Here is a 21,984-nt window from a genome sequence, read left to right on the forward strand (position 1 = left end):
GCTCCCATGTGCGGTTGCCCAGCCTTTCCCGGCCGGAGCGCCGCCACCGCAAGGGGGCGTCGCTCCGAACCCTCCTCCTTCCCCTCGAACCGGGCCGACCGCTTTGCCTAACAAAGCGCGGTACCGACCGTACAGGGCGGGGCCCGGCGCGAATCGTGCACGGCGCTCCTTGTGAGAGTGCCGCGGCAACGATCCCCGCCGGCTCCCGCAACACACAAAGCCCGTCACGGACCGAGGGCTCGCGTCGGCTACCCGTCGCCCTACGTGCTACTCCCCCGGTCAGCGTCGATGCTCGAGCCGCATTCTCACACACACACCTCGCGACCCACTCCTCTCTCACACATTGATGCGCCCCTGCGCCTTCCATGCACCCCATACATTCTATTACACACTCTTCAGGCGTACTCATGCCGTTTGCACACTCCGGCACACACTCGGCCACCGCACACCTCTGCGCACACCCTGGCGCTCTCACACTACTCGCGCACTCCGTTACATCCTCTGTAACAACCATGGGTGTGCACTCTTTGGCTGCACACCCAATCACGCGCTCTGGGGTGCACTCCCGCACACTCTCTACTTCCATCTCACACTCTGTTGTGCACTCACTCTCACTTCCACTCTCTGTTTCCCACTCACCCTCACTTTCACACTCTGTTGTGCACTCACCCTCACTTTCACACTCTGTTGTGCACTCATCCTCACTTTCACACTCTGTTGTGCACTCATCCTCACTTTCACACTCTGTTGTGTGCTCACACTCACTTTCACACTCTGTAGTTACACACCCGCGCTTCGGTGCACATTTTTTTCTTACACGCGCGCCATTCGCTCTCACACAGCGCACAAAGGACCTTCCACGAACGCCCGAGTGACGTCGCGATCCCAAGCGCGCGAAAAATGTTTTCACGCCATATACAGCCCGACTCACCTTGGCGCTTCCTCTTCTTCGCTCCACCACCTGTAAACTTTCCTTTTGGTTAGAAAGCACGACATCACCATGCGAATACAGACTTTGCGCGCCTTCCATTTTTTTCCTCGCTAATGCCTCTATGCCTGCCGTCTCTCCAACCCCAATTTCCACTATGAGTTCTTTTTCTTTTCTTAGCCCAACGACCGCCGGCGCGCCCAAAAAAATTTTCTTTTAATTCTGCGTCCGTTGGCTTTTCTATTCCCCGAGTCGCGATTTCTATCCCGGTCCACCCGGCTGTGCTTTGCTCCCCCTCGCTTAGCCCGCGCTCCTCAAGCCGCGCTACCCCGTCGCATACCAATGGGCCTCTCCCGCTCGACCTATGTCCTTCCCCAATGCTTTTATTTGGCAACCTATTCTGGTTCTAAACCCTTCAATTTGATTTCCCAATTGCTCCCCCATTCTATTTTCCAAATTACTTGACCCGTCTCTCAATCCCCCAATTTGGTTTCCCACATCATTTCTCAATTCCCCAATTTGGTTTTCCAATTTATTTATGTCATTCTTTTGGACATCAATTATTTCCCTCTTTGATTTGTCACTCCGGGCGTCCAATTTTTCTGTCAATTTACCTAATTCTTCTCCCAACTTGTAGTTGCTCAAATATTCTTACAGGTCGAACAAGATCTGCCAGCAACCCTCTGATGGTTAAACTGCCGAAATCTCGGCTCTCTGCTCACCTTCACTCTTTCATTCCTCTTTTCTCCCGCCTCTGGAACAAACTCCCACACTCCCTTCAATCCCACTCCTCCCTCCAGGTCTTTAAAACAGCTGTTCACCACCATCTCTTATCTTCCCCCATCCAAAACCTTGATCTTTTCTACCCCCACTAATTCACCCTAGATCCACCTTGTTTGAAATTCCAACTTCTTTCCTGGAAGTCCTGGCAGTGTCCATATGTTTATACCTCTCCCACCCCCCCCCCCCCCTTCACTTGCCTCCCCCCCAAAGCCCTCTCCCTCCCACAGATCTCTCGATGTCTCCATGTCTCTCGGTCCCTGCTCTCAAATGTTGTGTTTATGTCCTTCCCCCTCTCTCCCCATCTTGTCTACCGTTCCCGATGTTATTTGTTGTATGTGTCTGTTTGTCTTTCTGTGTGATTAATGTTCGCTCTTTCACGAGCCTCGATCTTGTATACAAAAAAACAAACAAAAAAATACGCCCGGAGTTGCATCATAAAAAGGCCCATATCTATTGGCGCTGGGGGCGCGGCTGCCGCGGCCATGTGCGAGGCTCCGCCATTTTGTTCCTCTGCTACCTCCACTGCTGTGCCCTCATCGGCTTCCTCCATTGCCAACTGTCCCTCTTCTTCCCTGGGGTCCTGGGTTAATTCTACCCCTTTTATTTCCCGGGTGGATTTGTCCCCCAATTCTCTCATTTCTGCCCTTAATTTGTCCCTCTGCATTTCTATAGATGCTTGTAGTTGCTCTATGAGTAAATACAGGTCCCAACCCGCTGGTACCGCGGGCTCGGCTCTCGCCGCCATGTGCGAGGCGCCGCCATTTTGTGCGCCTGCAACCCCTACTGCTGCATCCTCATTAATTTCCTCCTCCATCTCTCCCCATTGTCCCACTTCTTCCCGGGGATCCTGGATTGCCTCTAACTCTTCTTCTATTTCCCCCACCGGCATGCGATCGCCTTGGTTATCCATGGCACGATTTAAAATTTAGATATGATTAAAATTTCAGCCGCTCGTAATTTTGACCAAAAATTTTCAGATATATAAAAAATTTGGTTCGGGTCCAAATCCCACTCCTGACACCAATTGTTACGGATGTCGGTCGTCGGCTCTCCCCTTATCAATAGGGGGGTTGGGGGGGGTTAATCCCCTTGTCTTTTTATCTGGCCGACCCGAGTCCTGGAAGTTATAATGTCCTTCCCGGCATGGCGTTAGGTAGGGTTTGTTAGGCCTAGGGGTTCACTACTACCTAATTACTAACGCTGGCTGGAAACGAGGGAATAACTCCCGCTCGAACCACGGATATGATGGAAAATGCCGAGTGGATAGCAATCTGCGATCCGAGCTATTAACAAATGACAAAACCCGATTCTGAGCGGTTCCTAATCGTGCCACATTTACCCAATGAGAGAAAAGACGGATGCGATCGGACAAGCGGAAACCAGAAAATAGGAAGAACAAAGATTGGTTTATTACAAATGTACAAGAAGGAGAAGAGGAAATGAAAGAAATATACAAGATAGGAAGAGGAGGAAGCAGAACACAGGGCAGCCTTAGACAGTCTTACTCTTAGTACCCAGGACAAACGTACACACTCACATGGGGATTGTAGATGGTGGACGGTCACCGGCGCGTCCAGGCTCCAGTTGGCTCCAGTCCAAGCTCCGATCCAGCGGCCGAAACCCGGCAGGCAGCTCTGTGTATAATTGAACACGACCGGACAGTTTATATAACGGGGGGAAGCTGGTACGCTGCGTACGTAATATGTGCACTATACAAAGGAGCCAAACGCCCCCTCTCCAATGTATTCCTTTGATAAGGTCCTTCTTTCAAAAGTGCCACTGCATCAGTCCCATCAATGCAACGCACGTTCTCCCAGCAAGTCAGTCAAGGCGAGCTCTCTCACTCGGTAAGTCTTTACAAAGGTGCATTCTCCCGATCAGTAAGTTCATGCGCGCTCTGGTAAGTAAGTCCTGTTGGTAAATGTGCTCGCTGGCAAGTCCTCTCAAAGGGCTTTGCGTTCGCGCTTATATAACTCGACCAAGCGATTACTCCGCAGGCCCCAAAGCCACGCCTGTCGGTGATGTCACTTCAGCCGTGGTTGGCTGGTTAGGGCTTACCGGCTCCGCCTTTGATGGCTGGGTGACGTGGCCACACCTTCTTCGTGGTGCTCCGCCCCCTTTTTCCAGGCCTCACCGCGTGGCTTATGGCAACGTTGAGCGAGCGCTAAGGCAGCTGCTGTTAACAAAGGCTCGTAACAAATTGGGAGGGCCATGGGCAGACTGGAGGGCACGTAATAGTGTCGCTTGGAGAGGGAGGCTGACAAAATGAACGGAATGGGCCTACTTCTTATTTGATTGACACAACGCAGATTCAACTATTGGAAACACGGCCTTACCTATACACATACTAATGAAATAACAAGTCCTATGGTGGCCTACGTGTTGCTTGTGGCCTAACTATGGGGTGCAACCTTTAACCCTTTAATAATGTCATATTTACAAGAATGATGTCATATTTACAAGTGTGGGTTCTCAAAACCGCAACAATATATATATATATATATATATATATATTGTTGTGGATATGAGAATGGTTTTTTATTTATTTTATTGTTGTGGTAAAATGTTGTTGTAAAAGGTTGTTGTAAAATATCACCCCTCCTCCCTCCGTTTGTGGTTGTATAAAGGTCAAAGGGCGTTCCCGTAGTTAGTCCATAAAACATACATGCAGGACACGATATATCTTTTTTTGACAGTTATATCCTTATTATGTGTATTAGCGTAAGGCTGTGTCTTCCATTAATTGAAATACTCCATTGCACCAGTGAAAGAGAATAGATCCCCTTTCCTTCCCATCCCCAAAAATCTCCATTTCATATTACATCCCCTCTCGTCATTGCCGAGCCTCGATTGCCCATATTACCTCCCCTCCAATAACCGCCATTGGCCACGAGGCAGGGTTGGGGAAGAAAGGCGTGTCTCCACCTCGTCATAGAGGGGAGGAGTGAGCCAGCCCCACTCGACCAACCATGAGCCAGGGGTTTGGCTAGAGAGGGCGGAGAAAGAGCGATCGGGGAGGTTCGCAAAGGTTGAGGGGCGGGGGCCTATATAACCCAAGGCAGGGCGTGTCCAAAGAGAGATGCACTTTGAGCTGAGACAAGGAGGGTCACAAAGAGCTGGGTCATCAGAGCAAGAGCGCATGAGGAGATGGGAAGAGAGAAGGCTTGAGACCAACAGAGGTGATGAGTGCACAGCACAAGAGGGTTGCCTGACGCTAGAGATCGTGCCTGGCCTGAGAGTAAATCCCATCATTACTGAGAGAGCGAGAGGGTCGTGGCGTCGACGCAACCACGTTGGTTCCAGCGGTTGTCGTGTTCGCTTTAAACCACGACGCGAGGTCGGAACGGAACCTCGACGGCTGAACGAGCCGAACCGGCTGCCTTTGCCAGCTGAACGGACCACCTCCTGTCATTCCCCGCGTGAGTCAGTGTCTTTTGTTTGTTCTGTCCTGGGAATAAGTTAAGTCTGTATAACTATAAGCTAGTATTTGCACTGTGTCACCTGCGTCTTATGTGTTGTAAATAAACCTTGATTGCTTTCTTTTTGCTTGTGTGTAAATAGCCAATAAATTCAGTCGTATTTCCAAACCTTTCTTGCCTTCTTTTTCCTCTTTGCATTCGTCGCCTTTGTCTTTTCCCTATTGACTAGCTGTGGTGCGACCCGGCCAACGTTTGGGTGGAATCGGGTGAGTCGGGGATCCTGTTAGGTCGCGGCAATACCAAACCGCTCGGTAACTAACATCTTAAACCGCGATCTGTAACAATTGGTGTCTGGGAGTGGGATTCGAGGCCCGACCAAATTTTTAAAAAAAACGAATAGAGGAAAAAAAAAATTTGGTCAAAATTTGGAGCGGCCGAAATTTGTTTTGTTTTACAAAACCTGAATTTTGAAATCGCGCCATGGCTGGTCAAGGCGACGGGATGCCGGTGGGAGAGATAGACGGGGTAGAATCGACCCAGGACCCCAGGGAAGAAGTGGGAAAAGTGGTGGAGGAGAGTAAAGAAGGTGTGGTTAAGGGGGTATAAGGTGCACAAAATGGCGCTCTCGCGCACGTGGTTACAGCGGCACCAAATTTTGCCGCGCCCATGACCGTACCACTACCAGCGGGCTTTGATGTGGGGGACTTCATGGCGCAATTCACCGAGATGCTGAGAATAGAGGGGGAGAGATTGAGTAATAAAATGGATGCTCGGAGTGAGCAAATTGAAGCAACAATAAACGGAATGAGGGCCGATAGGGAGGAAAGGGAGCAGAGGGACAGAGACCGCAAGTTGGGCGAAAGGGTCCCAGGGGTGCACGAGGAGGTAAAGCGGGTCGAAAAGCGCTGGTTGAGCGAAGCGGAGGAAAGCACGGGTACAATGACGGGGGTAGAAATCGCGACCCGGGGTTTGGAAAAGCCGGCGACCGATGAGGTAGAAGAGGGAATTTTATTAAAGCCAACGGTCGTCGAGGTGAACAAAGAAATTATGGGTATAGTTGAAATTGGAGAGACCGGGGACTTAAAGTTAAAAGAGCAACAATCGGAGGAAGGAATGGAAATTGCTCAAAGTCTAAATGCACATCCTGATGCTGTACTCGCTAATCCAAATGGAAGTTTGCAGGTTTTGGTGCAAGGAGGAAGAAGAACCCCTAAGGTGAGACGTGCTGTTGTGTATTGTGCGGGGAGATTTTGTATATGGATGTTTAGCGACAAAAGAATTGTCGCGCGATTGGGATCGATATGGCATCCGGGCGTTGGTGAAGGGTCCCGTGTGAGTGGAAATGGCACGCGTGGGAAAAAAAAGTGTGCGTCGGTGAGTGGGTGTGCTATAAAGTGTGGGAGTGAAACCAAGTGCGAGCGAGAATGCACGTCGGGGTGTACGGAGTGTGACACGAATAGTGAGTTGGTGATGGCGCAGGTGCGAGAGGGCACATCGGAGCGCGAGTGTGAAACCGAGTGCGAGCGAGAATGCACGTCGGGGTGTACGAAGTGTGACACGGAGAGTAAGGTGGTGGTGGAACGTGTGCGAGGAAGCACACCTGAGTTGGTCATGGCGCGGGTGTGGGAGAGCCCATGTGAGCGCGTTAGTGGGTGGATGCAAGAGTGCACGCCCATGGTGAGTGTTACGGAGGACGTAACGGAGGAGAGGTGTGGACCAAAGTGTGCGCAAGAGTGTGCGCGAGAGGTGTGGTGTGTAACAGGGAGAGCGTTGGTGGAATGTACGGACGGCGTTGGAACGCCAGGTTTTGTGAGGGTGAAAGGGGTAGCGTATGCTTGTAAGCATGCAAGTAAAGCATCGATGGTAACCAGGTTAGCGGTTAGGGCGACGGATAGCCGATGCGAGCGCTCGGTGCGAGGGGGGGTGCTTTGTTGGGTGCGAGGCCCGGCGCGGGTCGATGCTGCGTCGCTTCTCTTCGAAGCGTCGTTGCCGATTCGGGCTTGGCCCCGCCCCGCACGGTCGAGTCCGGGCTTTGTCGGGCGAGGCGACCGGTCCGGTTCAAGGGCGAGTGGGAGGAGGCGGAACGGTGCCCCCTCGTGGGGACGGGGTTCCGACCGGGGGAGATTGAGCCATCGGGCCCGGGACCGCAAGGTGCCGCGCCGAGATGGTGCGTGGAGCCTCGGTCCAACCAAACCACCTCCCTTGAACCGAAAGCCGGACGGATTCAACCTGCAGGCAACCAAACCACCCGAATTCATTGCTCGGCTTTACGAAGCCGAGTTTAATGATGTCATGACGCACCGAGGCTAGGATATAGCGGACTGTGATGATGGTGATCGTGATAGTGAGTGTTTTGATCCGAAATTTAGAAAAGTGAATAGAATTGGCAGTAAATGGAAAATTTTTGAATTGGTTGGAATTTGGACGAACAAAATTGATAGTGGAGAGACCCCCGATGTGGTGGGATGGCAAATCCACCATCCCTCACAGAGTGGGGCAAAGGAGCAATAGCTTATGGGGTGTATGGCAGTGAAAACTAGCCCGGGTGGGTTAGGATATTGGTAGGGATCTAGCGAAGATGACATTAGGTGACGTTAAGGTTAGTTAGTGACTGATACCTGTAGTGGGGACGCAGGTAGATTAGTGTGGATTATAATGACGTGGGAGCGCAATAGTTTAAAGGGACGACTGGGAAGCGCAAGTTTCAGAGGGGAGTAGTTAGCTGAGATGATGCCGTGTGTGTGAGGATTGGACAGGTGAGAATGGAACAGGTGTGATTGCACAGGTGTGCAACTGAATAGGTGTGTGGAGCCGTGTATGAGGGAGTAGTGGTGATTGCGTGTTGTGTTGACCAAATGGTCCAGGAAGAGGAGGAGGGTGCAGGTGGCACCAGGTAGGATTGCACAGGTGTGCAACGACAGGTGAATGAAAGACAGGTGTATGGAATAAATGGTCTGGAGGATTGGAATGGATGGTCGTGGAGTGAGAATGGTGGAAATTGTGGAGTGGAGTGGATGGTGCGAAGGTGTGAATGGGGGAAGAGTGGACCCCCATCACGGATACCCGGGGCGGGTAGTGTAAGTGTTAGGTAGAGGGTACAGGTAAATTGTGGTTGGATATTGGCATCTGTGGTGCGGGTGACAGAATGGTATTTGGATGGGTGCATTAGTGTTGTGGAAATGGCTGGGCGTGTAGCCTGTTAGTGTGTGTAGTTGGTTTGGGCACTCCACCACTGTGAGGATGTCGGCCAGGTGAGGCCGCAGGTGGGCTCTGGGAGCCGTTAGTGTCAGTGGGTGCCTGAGGATCCCGGGTGTGGATCGGGCAGCCCAGTGCCAGAGAGGGCACCGAGTGGGGAGAGCGCCAGAGGGCCTTCCCCAGGTAGTTAGGTTAGGGTGAGGAGCAGGTAAGCTCGGAGGCAACTGCAGTGGTGGGGGTGTGCAGGTGGGTAGACCTGCTGGGAGAGTTACACGTCGCGGCCCAGAAATTGTGCGAGGGCACCGGGAGATGAATCGGGGGAGTGAGACCCCAAATTGAAAAGCACCACAGTTTGGTCAATGGGAATTGGTTTTTAGAACCCATAGTGTAAGTTGGCCAATGGATTGGCAGGGAGAGACCCCGGGTAGTGTAAAGTGTGTTAAAATCATTTAGAGGATAGTTAGGATGAAGGATCTCCTCGCACCATCTGCATCCACTCACCTGAGGTGACAGGTACTCCGCACCATGCCATGTCTTATTATTTTTACTGTGCAAATGTTTGGATTGTGAGACGCATCATGACGTGGGTGTGACATTGTGCGTAATTCCATCTCTCCCTCCTTATGAGGATTGATGATGAATTGGTGATGGCAAATTTTGAAGTAGAGGGATTGTGCAGACGAATTTGGTATAGGGGAAATATGGGGAAGACGTGACAGTAGTGACGAATTTGTAAATGTGTAAATTTTTGTACATATGGGGTAAGGGTAGGGTAGGTGACAGGGGGGTGACGTACGGTAGGGACGAGCTTTCTCACTTCGCCCTCCGTACGCATTTTGCCTTGCATTGCCTTATTGATGTGTACCCTTGTGACCTTACCCCTCGCTCAATTGTCTTTCCCCTTTTGTCTCCCACATGACCTGTGCGCCGTTGGGCGCCGAGGGGAGCGTGCGTGGGTCGGCCATTGTGCGCCCGAAATTCCCAGAACCAGCTGTCTGCATCGATGCACCACATTATGGACCACATGTCTGTGGCCGAGCACCACTTATGGACCCCATGGGTTGGGGCATGGCCCCTCTGCTGGAACCGGCCATGAGGGCCCGAAATCTTGCTGGCGGACCTTGGCCACAGGGCACCGATGCCCCACAGGTGAACCACACATAGTCGGCCCTGTGGGCCATAAATAAAGCAAATAAAAAGGACACATTGGGCACACTTTATTGAAAATAGGCCGCCAGTAAGCAAAGCAAAAGAATGACAACAACTGGAAGAAATAATAATAACCAGCAGAGGGAGCCGAAGAGCAAGAGACCACCTGCAGGGTTAGGGGTTGTTGATTTTATTTTTATTGAACATTGTTGAACAGTGATGACTGCACCGATTGGTGCTTGAGGGTGCATTGGTGCGTTTTTAGGTGCGTTCATGGTGCATTGATGCAGAGCAGACTGTCTCCCCCCCAGAAAGAACAATCACAGGTCCTGGGTTAGTTTTGTAAATAAAAATAGCGTCATTGTAAATAATGCTTCCCACCGTCAGTGTATAGTTTGAAGACCATTCCGCAATTCGGTTAACTGTGGGCGTAAGTCTGTTAGGCAGGGTGCAATGGAGCAGCGGGACACATTTATTTATGTTTTAAAACTGTCGCACTCAGGGTCAGGTTAAAAGTAGAGGGAACTACACCTACGTGCCACACTAAGGTAAAAGTTATAGGCCCGGGATGTGCCTAAGGGGAGGAGGGTGCAGTGTTGTGGATATGAGAATGGTTTTTTATTTATTTTATTGTTGTGGTAAAATGTTGTTGTAAAAGGTTGTTGTAAAATATCACCCCTCCTCCCTCCGTTTGTGGTTGTATAAAGGTCAAAGGGCGTTCCCGTAGTTCGTCCATAAAACATACATGCAGGACACGATATATCTTTTTTTGACAGTTATATCCTTATTATGTGTATTAGCGTAAGGCTGTGTCTTCCATTAATTGAAATACTCCATTGCACCAGTGAAAGAGAATAGATCCCCTTTCCTTCCCATCCCCAAAAATCTCCATTTCATATTACATCCCCTCTCGTCATTGCCGAGCCTCGATTGCCCATATTACCTCCCCTCCAATAACCGGCATTGGCCACGAGGCAGGGTTGGGGAAGAAAGGCGTGTCTCCACCTCGTCATAGAGGGGAGGAGTGAGCCAGCCCCACTCGACCAACCATGAGCCAGGGGTTTGGCTAGAGAGGGCGGAGGAAGAGCGATCGGGGAGGTTCGCAAAGGTTGAGGGGCGGGGGCCTATATAACCCAAGGCAGGGCGTGTCCAAAGAGAGATGCACTTTGAGCTGAGACAAGGAGGGTCACAAAGAGCTGGGTCATCAGAGCAAGAGCGCATGAGGAGATGGGAAGAGAGAAGGCTTGAGACCAACAGAGGTGATGAGTGCACAGCACAAGAGGGTTGCCTGACGCGAGAGATCGTGCCTTGCCTGAGAGGAAATCCCATCATTACTGAGAGAGCGAGAGGGTCGTGGCGTCGACGCAACCACGTTGGTTCCAGCGGTTGTCGTGTTCGCTTTAAACCACGACGCGAGGTCGGAACGGAACCTCGACGGCTGAACGAGCCGAACCGGCTGCCTTTGCCAGCTGAACGGACCACCTCCTGTCATTCCCCGCGTGAGTCAGTGTCTTTTGTTTGTTCTGTCCTGGGAATAAGTTAAGTCTGTATAACTATAAGCTAGTAGTTGCACTGTGTCACCTGCGTCTTATGTGTTGTAAATAAACCTTGATTGCTTTCTTTTTGCTTGTGTGTAAATAGCCAATAAATTCAGTCGTATTTCCAAACCTTTCTTGCCTTCTTTTTCCTCTTTGCATTCGTCGCCTTTGTCTTTTCCCTATTGACTAGCTGTGGTGCGACCCGGCCAACGTTTGGGTGGAATTGGGTGAGTCGGGGATCCTGTTAGGTCGCGGCAATACCAAACCGCTCGGTAACTAACATCTTAAACCGCGATCTGTAACTATATATATATATATATATATATATATATATATATATATATATATATATATATATATATATATATATATATATATATATATACACACACACACACACACACAGGTAGTGAACAAAAAAAAATGGCATCACCAATGTAAAATCACTTAATGGGGCACTGGGCCACCACATGCAGCCAGTCTGGCCTATTTGCACCATTGTGTAGAGTGTGGCAACTGCACTCCATAAGGAAGCATATACAGTCACGTGAAAAAGTAAGTACACCCCATGTAAAGTTTTGACTTTTCCAACATATTTCAACATACAGTTATTTGATCTTCATTTCAACAATATTGATACATAAAGGTGATATAATATAACAAATATCATGAAACATTTACATTTTGTAGTCCATTGTATAATTTAAATAAACATAAATGCAAATTTCGCATTTGGAAAAAGTAAGTACATGTACAATAGTTTGACAAGATTTATTTGACTATGTACTGTGGGGACTGAGGTGTACGTCCTCAGCTTTGTAAACTGTTTGATTTTTGTTTTTACCTTTTTCTTCATAAAATAGATGGTCTCATAAGGCCAGGGAGCTATAAACGCATCCATGGATTGATTCCCAGGCCATGGACTAACATTGCTAAAAAAAAGTATAAATACACACAGTCACAAACACACACACACACACACACACACACACGCAGTCAGTCACACACACACACACACACACACACACACACACACACACAGTCACACACACACACACACCGTCACACACACACAGTCACACACACACAGTCACACACACACACACACACAGTTACACACACACACACACATACACACGCAGTCAGTCACACACACACACACACACACAGTCACACACACACACACACACACACACACACACACACACACACATACACACGCAGTCAGTCACACACACACACACACACAGTCACACACACACACACACACACACACACACACACACACACACACACACACACACCGTCACACAAACAGTCACACACACAGTCACACACACACACACAGTCACACACACACACACACACACACACACACACACACACACACACACACACACACACCCTCAAGCCAAAATTCTGCATTTAGTTACAGACCAGCAAAATTACCCGGCGTTGCCGGGTAACAATGAATCACTTCCTGACGGGAATATGATATACGCAATCTTTTGCTCCTTCAGCTGACTACAGCTTATGGTAAATTTTGTCAGATTTCACTCCAGATTTGGACATTATTTAGTCGACAGCATCCAATCCTCATATCCGAATCCAGATTTTGATGATATGCTTCAATTATGTATTGATAAATCAATCGTGTTTCCAAGGCAAGGCACGTTTGAGTAGGCCAAAACAAAATGGCGGCTTAAGAATCCAGCAAGGTGCAGTGGCCTGACCAAGATGGTGGGCCGCCATATTGGTAAACATCCACATCGGATCTTTTTTTCTTATGAGCACCTCGTTAATCATCTTCAAAAAGGATTTTATAACACACAAACACCCAGTTTTCATCCTTGCAATCTGTTGGAGGTCCAGGTGTATGCATGCAAAGTTTGGGGTCGCAAGGTTTCATGGTTTTGGAGTTATGGAGGAGACAGATGGTCGGGCACTGCCTTTTATTATTGTGAATTACTTATCAAGTTGTCAGTGAATTAACATTTGATTTGTAGTTTCTGAGAGAATTTCCATCCTCACAAAAGCTGTAAAACTAAGCCACGCAATTCTGCAGCCTCCTGTCTTTGGTAACTATCAAATTGTGCAGAAAATCAATATTTATGAATGAAAATCAGCCTACATATCTGCACAGTGAGAGGTTATTCACTGGTTGTAATCCCCTTTTCTGTGAGTTTATCAGAATGTGAGTTTATGTAATCCCCTGGAAGGGACATTTATTTAATGGAGTGACTCCATTGGAAAAGTAAAGTGACTACAAAATGTAGCTTACGGGACGGAATTTTCCTATAACAGGAATTTTACACTGTGCTAACTAAAATACAGAATGGTGATTCTTGTCTCTGATAAAAACGGCATTGGTGTTTCTGTATCAAGGCCTAGCTTTTGTGTGTCCTGTGCAGGTGCCTTTGCTGTGGATCCTGAAACTGGGGTTGTGCTCACAACTAGACCCCTGCGATCTTATGAGCAGTTCAACCTAACAGTGGTAGCCACAGATGCAGGAGAACCACCACTCTGGGGCAGCGCTGACTTGCATGTCACGGTCGTGGACGTAAATGACAATCGGCCAGTGTTTGTGCGTCCAGTCAACGGCACTACAGTGAACATCACTGAGGTGAGCTGCTCATTTGTTTGACTTTCCACTCAAAATTATACACTTATATTTACTATATGTATATCAATATCAATATATATATATCAATATATATATATATATATATCAATATATATATCAATATATATATCAATATATATATATGTATATATATATATATATATATATATATATATATATATATATATATATATATATATATATATATATATATATACTGTATATATACAGGGTGAGTCAAAAGTAGCGCCCGATTTCTGTTTATATATATATATATTTCTGTCAGTTGATTGTTTGTTTGCCATTTGTATTACAGTGTACAAGAATGTAGAAATAAATGAATGACATGTTTATTGTTTATCTAACCATTTATTCGGGGGAAAATTATTACGGAAGTGTACCAAGCTGTTTTACTTGCAATTTTCAAAGTGCCCTCCCTCGTGATCGATGCACAGTTGCAGCCGAGCAGGCACAGAGTGGCACACACGCTTGCAGAGTTCGGTATCAATTTCCTCAAACTTTGCAGTGACTTGAGCCTTCAATTCCTGAATGGTACGAGGTTAATATCGAATTCCTGTGCCAAACGGCGGGCCGCCATCGTTGGTTGTTCATTACATTTGTAGTGATGTTTCACGGCCGCATTGCGTTGATTCATTGAAAGGTAATTCACGGTTCAATTTGGTCTAAATTCAGTAACTTTCCAAACTCTCAGCAATAACCTGCAAAACAAAAACAAAAATAAATAAATTAAGAAAATTAATAATCTGCAAGACAATAATTATTATTAACAACATGACATCCCAGAAAGAATCTGACAGCCGAAAAAACAGAAATCGGGCGCTACTTTTGACTCACCCTGTGTATATATATATATATATATATATATATATATATCAGAGAGTAAGGTAGTACTCTCTATGTGGGGATGGCGCGGAAAAAAATGACGGTCCCATCTGCTACATACAAAACTAAAGTTGGATTATCTTCTTTAAAAACTCGCTGAGGCTGCATTTGAGAGCCCACCTGGTCTGTTCAGCTGATTGTCGAGGTAGGGATCACTTTTCAGTTCTCCAGACCAAGGCAAAAGCAAAATAAAGCGAAAAAACGGGATCGCTCAAACCCGGGAATTAATCTTCTTGTTCATAATAATAATAATAATAATAATAATACTAATAATAATAATAATAATCTTCTTCAGACAGCATATTTCCGAGCTGCCTCTATCAATGGCAATGATTCTGCTACCATTTGATAGAGTTTTACTTCCTGCAACATCCTATGGTATTATCATTCTCGTAGCTTGAAAGGATTCCTCATAAAGTACGGAAAACAACATTCCTATATAAAGGACAGCTTGATGGGGTGGAGCCACTGGACACATTTGCCTCAGTGTCGGCGTTATGCGTGATAATGTTACGTGGCATCAAATAATATCAGCAGAAATATAATGTCTCGGGAAAAGCCTGGTTTTTCATTGTTACATTTATGAAAATAAAATAATAGTGAGGTACCAGTGCTATACACTGCACACGGGACACATGATCACGATCCCTCCAGTCGTGGGTCAAGGTAAAAGCAAACCACGTGATCAATAAACCTTCTCGAGTCACGGTTTCTCGGCGCCAGCTTCGTTACGTCTGCGCATCACTGATGGCGTCGTATAAACAGCCTGACCAAGGAATCCACGGGAATTGAATCTATTATACATATATATATCTATATATATATATATCTATATATATATAAGGAATTGGTGCCTTCTGGCTCTAATGTTGAGCATTGGCCGTGGATTACATCTCACACAGTAAAAGTCACATGATCTGTAAAGAACAAAAGCTTGTCTACCACCCAGGCGATTGTTCCTGCTAATGCAAATGAAAAATCAGATCGGGTGGAGATATGAATCAAATATATATGTACAGTATATATAATGTCATTACAGCCGCGGGTTGTCCTGCTATGAATCCCAGTGGGCCGCATCAACCACGGCTGCAATGGCTGACCAAACCGATGACCCCACAATGGATCCATGTCATTATACCATGCTAATGGGACTTCCGACTCAGTTGATGCATTGCACCTTTTCAGTGTCATGCACCTGGTCTATAATTAACAGCCATGCGTAGCCTGTGAAGTACACAGCACGGTCTCATTATATGGCGTTGGTTGTCATTCGCAATCAGCCCTTAAACGGACTTGTTTAGTTGCAATGACAATCAAGACTGCTGAAATTCACCCTGAGACCAGGTATATTTAATTACAAGATTGATCATACGGGGGATGCGAATACAAGAAGCAATACAATTATGATGTCTTATTAAAACGCTTTAACCCTTTCTGGTATGCACCCACAAAACAAAGGACGATCAGAAGAATCCTTAATTATCTTATGCCAGCTCATTCCAGGCAAGATAAACAACAGATAGAAGGATGACACAATAAATACTTGAGCTGTGCCGCAAGACACAGCTTGGAACCAATACAAGTGGGCAGCCCAGGTGCGTACCTGTAGCAGCTGTAGTCTGGCCTGTGAAGAAAAGGAGTGGCATGGGTGGCGGGGTGAGAATGTGGCTCTCGTTCAACAGCTCAGCAGACTCAGAGGCTCCCGGGAGTATCCAGCTTTCTGCGAGAACGTGCAACTTGCTAGTGTTAAGTCACATATGGTGTGTTATTATATTTGAAGTAACGAAATAAAGGCATAAACTTCCTTGTAATCAGCAATTCAGCCCAGGTGATTGAAAGGGCAAAGTTTTTTTTGTTTTTTTTTAACAAAAAAAGATTGAACAAAAAAGGTTTTGCTTTCTTAAAAGACAGCCACATTTGCAGTCATCTTTAGTTTATACACCACTTGTGAACAGGAACGAGAACCAGGTCTCATGGTCTATGAAGTGTTTGCCACTGACATGGATGAGGGAGTGAATGGTGCCATCTGCTACGGATTCCTCCACACTGAGGGCGTAGGCAGCCATGACTGGGAAAGCTTTTCCATCGACCCTGAGAGCGGAGTTATATCTACGGCAAGGAAGCTGGACCGTGAGAAGCAGCCCGTGTTCAATGTGAGTCCTTTGGATAAATCAAGATGGAGATTTTTAAACTTGAGTTAAAATTATTATGCTGACCAGCTAATTGTAAACATTATTTTTCCATCTTTTGAAACCACTTAATGTGACCAAGGATGATGTAAGTGAGAAAGTGTCATGCAGCTTTTTAGATCCCTTGGTTTGACAATATTTTTTTGAAGGGACATATCTATCTGTAGTTTGTACAGAGGTTTATCATTCAGCACGTATTTTTAGGACTGGTCGGATGATAATCTAGTCTTGATTGCTGAGAAAGTGGACATGCAGTTTGATCACGTGTGTCTTACCTGTGTTCGTAGCTGATCCTACTAGCATCTGACCAGGGCCAGCCAGTCGCATACGAGTCGACTCAGATGCTCACGATTGTGCTCAAGGATATTGATGACAATGAACCGGCTTTTCCTTCTCCACCGGTAAAATTACATCCATTATTAACTTAAACTTGTGTACCTGGTAATATAATTTACATTCATAGCAGGTTGTAAGATTCGCAAGTGTTGCGTCCTTGCATTAGTCACCATGTCTGAAAATACAGTCTATACAGTTGTTTCAGAAAGTATTTATACTCCTTGACCTTTTTCAAATTTTGTTGTGTTCCAGCCTGAATTTAAAATGGATTAAATTGAGATTATTTGTCACTGATCTACACATACTATCCCATAATGTCAAAGTGGATGTTGTTTTTGAATTTTTTTAGAAAATAATGCAAAATGAAAATCTGAAATGTCTTGAGTTAATAAGTATTCAACCCCTTTGCTATGACACTCCAAATTGAGCTCAGGTGCATCCATTTTCCTTTGATCATCTTTGAGATGTCTCTACAACTTGATTGGAGTCCACCTGTGGACCATTCAATTAATTGGATGTAATTTAGAAAGAAACACACCTTTCTATGTAATGTGCCAAAGTTGACAGTGTATGTCAGAGCAGAAACTCTACCATGAAGTCCAAGGAACTTTCTGTAGAACTCCGAGATAAAATTGTGAGGAGGGATAGATCTGGGTAAGGGTATAAAACAATTTCGAGAATGTTGAAAATTCCCAGTGAGCACAGTGAGCTCCATCATCAGGAAATGGAAAGAATATGGAACTCCACAGACTCTTCCTAGAACTGGCTGTCTGACCAAACTGAGCAACGGGGCAAGAAGGACTTTGGTCATGGAGGTGACCAATAACCCAATGACCACGCTGAAAGAACTACAGAGCTCCTCCGCTGAGATGGGAGAACCGGCTGGAAGGACAACAGTCACGGCGGCACTTCACAAATCTAAACTTTATAGGAGAGTGGCCACACAGAAGCCACACCTGAGAAAAAGGTGCATGACAGCACACCTGGAATTTGCAAAAAGGCATGTGAAACACTCTGAGGGCATGATAGTGGGGCGGCTTAGCCCAAATATTCAAAAGAATTGTGCATTTTGTGAAACAAGCACCAAATTTGGCACAAATGTACATTAATATGTTGCGAACATTTTCAGATATTGGGCCACTTGAAATTCCGTAATTTTTTTTTTCAAATTTTTTCAAATTTCGTAATTTCAAATTTTTCGGGTGACACCGTCACAATTTCGGTCTTCGAGGCCGGCCGATAGGCAAAGTGTGACCGGAGGGACGAGGTTCTCCTGACCACGTGGCCCTCGATCTGGGAAGCGAGAGGCGTTCCATTAGTGGACGCGCCCCTCACGCCCGACTTTTGGGCGGCCCCGGCAGGCCGTTTGTTTTGACGTTCCGTGACAGGCCCCGCACCCCCACCTCCGGGCCGACCGGAAGCTTGTGCTGAGTACATCATACCTGAACAACTCAGTGAGGCAGAACACAGCAGTGCACACCAGGGTGACCCCTTCAGTGCATAAACCAATTAACCTGTCCACTGCAGGGCATATAGAAATGAAGTTATTTTCTGCATATAATAATAATATAAGTTCAGTTCTATATAACAATTTCTGTTATCACCACTACCACTACAACTACCACTACTACAAGCTTTGTCTGGAATTTTGTGGACTAACAGACAAATAGACATACAGACAAGCTGGGATCAAAACATTACCTCCTTCCACCATTGAGTGTAGAGGTAAACATCATGGAAATTATATCATGCCCTAGATTTAATTCATGCTTACCCGTGTATTTGCTTCACTGGTTCACAAGGTCTTTTGCATACATGTAATTCAGACTCTCGTCTTCATTGCTGACCACACAATGTTCGCAACATATTAATGTACATTTGTGCCAAATTTGGTGCTTGTATCACAAAATGCACAATTCTTTTGAATATTTGGGCTAAGCCGCCCCACTATATCGGCCGGCCTCGAAGACCGAAATTGTGACGGTGTCACCCGAAAAATTTGAAATTACGAAATTTGAAAAAATTTGAAAAAACAAATTACGGAATTTCAAGTGGCCCAATATCTGAAAATGTTCGCAACATATTAATGTACATTTGTGCCAAATTTGGTGCTTGTATCACAAAATGCACAACAGGTTTGCTATGCTGCTACACTATGAGGCAAAATATTCTGTGATCTGATGAGACTAAAATTGAACTCTTTGGCCTGAATGCAAAGCACTATGTCTAGTGGAAACTGAGCACATCTCATCATCCATCTAATACCACCCCTACTCTGAAGCATGGTGGTGGCAGCATCATGCTATGGGGATGCTTTTCAGTGGCAGAGACTGGAAGACTTTTAAGGATAGGAGCAATGAATGAAGCCAAATACATGCAAACCCTAGAGGAGAACTTGCTTCAGAGTGCAAAAGACCGTAGACTGTGGTGGCGATTTACGTTCCAACAGCACAATGACCCCAAGCATACAGCTAAAGCCACACTGGAATGGCTTCAGAACAAGAACATGAAAATACTTGAGCGGCCCAGCCAAAATCCCAGACATGAACCCCATTGCGAATCTGTGGAAATACTAGAAGATTTCCGTTCACCAACGCTCCCCATCCAACTTAACAGAGCTTGAACAAATCTGCAAGGACGAATGGGAGAAACTCCCCAAATCCAGATGTGCAAAGCTGATATAGACATGCCCAAGAAGACTTGAAGCTGAAATCACTGCCAAAGGTGCTTAAACAGAGTATTGACTCAGGGGGTTGAATACTTATGGCAATTAGATATTTCTGTATTTCATTTTTCATTATATTGTAGAGATTTTTTTATTTTTTTTATTCCACTTTGTCATTTTTCGGGTAGTATGTGTAGATCAATGACAAAAACTCAATTTAACCCATTTTAAATTCAGGCTGAAACAAAACCAAATGTGAAAAAAGTCAAGGGGTGTGAATACTTTCTGAAGGGGTGTGTCAAGTGGTGTGAATACTTACTGAAGGCACTGCAGTCATCAGCTGTATCAAGTTCTGCTACTTTTTCATTGTTGTTGTTGTCTCGAAATTTCTGCTGTATCCATCTTGTCCACCCCATGTGTTTGTCCAAGTCTTCCTCAAGTTTGTCCTTCAACTCTGCGCTGTTGGTGTCCTCCACCTTTTTCTCTCCTCTTCCTTTTGTTCTGTTGCATCCTGATCCATTCAGTGGTCTCGTTCTTCCATGAGCCTTGACTCTGTATACAAAAAATAAAATTGGTGTATTTATTATTCTTCCTCGTATGTGCAAGTGCAATTATTTAATTATCCGCTGTTTTTTTAGTTTCTTTAATCCCCTTTGACATGAGTCATAAAAAGTATTGATTCAAAATGGATGATCTTGTTTGTGCCAGGCTGGCTGGCCGGGTTATCAGGAACTGTTCGTGCTTGAGCATTCCAAACCTGGCACAGTGGTCGGCACAGTGGGGGGTGCGGTGGATGCTGATGAGGGCACCAATGCCATGGTGTTCTATTACATTGCAGGTGCCTCTTCTTGCATGCTGATGTGCTTCTCATTTTAAGAGTTGTTTTTATACATGAGTGATTGCCTCTACTAGTTATATTTAATGTTGTAGCTGGCAGTATCTTTAATAAGTGAACAAATTCGGTTTGTCTGTTTGCTGTTCTCGGTGTCTGTTAGCTGATGCCCACCATTTGCTTATGTTGAATTTAATTATCATGTGCATGGCTCTATCTCAGCATTCGTAATGCAAACCTTGCGGCTCCATTGTTAAATCAAATATCATTTTTTAAAAATCTTTTTTTAAGTACGTATTTGTCAGCGCTTAGCTGAATCCTTAATGCAACAACTCAAAACCTACTCACCCTTAAAATCTATAAACACTGAATAATGTTTATGGAAATGATACTCAACCAGGGAACTCAATCTGACCTTGGAATATTCGATTCCCAAAGCAGGGGAGAGAAGTTCTGTGAATTGAGAAAATGTAGCTGAGAGATTAAGACAAAGGGTCGAGGATAGGAGAGGGAATGAGTGATAAGGGTTGTTACAGTGAAGTGAAAAAAAATATGAGGAAGGAATTTGAAAGAATGTATGAGTAAGGGGACATGGGAGAAAAGCAATTTTTAGGCCACACTAAGGAAATGGGTTCAAAAATTATACTATCTTGCTCACATAATACATAGAAGGCCCCAAACACATTTTCACAACTAAAGCTGTCCATACATTGGGACTGGGATGGGACTCCATAAATTGATTTCATTCATTGATACTCGAAATAAAATCTGGTCAGATTACATGAGGCCCTGACTTACATTTAAAATTGTTTATGTACTTGCTATACATGGGCCAATTACTTTGCGATACTTTTGTGAGCATAGGACATACCCCTCCTTTGAGTGCTTTTTATGTTTGTTTGTACAATTTCGGCTCACCTTCGCTCCTTTCTCCACTTGACGATTATGACGTACGTTATGCAATTCGATAAGTGCCTGCCTGTTTGTTTTTCGGTTTGTTTGCTTGTTCGCTTGACTTGTTTGCATTCCTAAGGCACTGGACGCAATGAGTTGAAAACTGATGGTTGTACTGCAGGTGGGGGGGGGGGGGGGGGAGGGCAGAGAGGGAGGGGGGGGGGGAAAGTGGTGCTTGGGAAGGTTTTTGGGGGTAAAATAAATCATAGTCCTTCGGTTTAAGGGGGTAGTGGTGAACCCACATTTTCTCTATGTAAATGTGTATATTTAGTATAATAATGATGGAAGTCGCTATTACAAGTCATAATTAAGTACACCCAGGGGTGGCTTTAGTCATTTGGAGGCCCTATACAAAACGCAATAATGGCCCAGTGGTGCCAGTGAGCCCTGTTAATCTGTCCTCACACTAAAAAAGACAATTCGGCATCAAAAGTCTGCGTGAGTCGATGTATTCAGTCGTTACTTATGCA

General features: G+C 45.8%; 1 protein-coding gene and 1 long non-coding RNA gene across 3 annotated transcripts in view; one reads left to right on the top strand and one right to left on the bottom strand.

The window, feature by feature from the left end:
• Window positions 1–21,984, top strand: part of CDH23 (cadherin related 23) — a 216,953-nt gene that overhangs the window by 45,500 nt on the left and 149,469 nt on the right. The window contains exons 15-18 of the mRNA XM_078783508.1: window positions 13,424–13,635; window positions 16,494–16,691; window positions 17,015–17,128; window positions 20,437–20,566. Coding sequence (XP_078639634.1) covers window positions 13,424–13,635; window positions 16,494–16,691; window positions 17,015–17,128; window positions 20,437–20,566 — 654 coding nt within the window. The remainder of the gene's footprint in view (window positions 1–13,423; window positions 13,636–16,493; window positions 16,692–17,014; window positions 17,129–20,436; window positions 20,567–21,984) is intronic.
• LOC144893299 (uncharacterized) lies at window positions 13,992–20,364 on the bottom strand. 2 transcript variants are annotated; one of them, XR_013624345.1, is made up of 3 exons: window positions 20,048–20,364; window positions 16,142–16,258; window positions 13,992–14,354 (listed from the first exon to the last, which is right to left on the bottom strand). It is a non-coding gene; the product is annotated as an uncharacterized LOC144893299 (long non-coding RNA). The 2 variants fall into 2 exon arrangements; XR_013624346.1 differs by lacking the exon at window positions 20,048–20,364 and adding an exon at window positions 16,539–16,641.

This window comes from Myxine glutinosa, chromosome 8 (assembly GCF_964187855.1).
Source record: "Myxine glutinosa chromosome 8, kmMyxGlut1.1, whole genome shotgun sequence".
NCBI classification, from domain to species: domain Eukaryota; kingdom Metazoa; phylum Chordata; class Myxini; order Myxiniformes; family Myxinidae; genus Myxine; species Myxine glutinosa.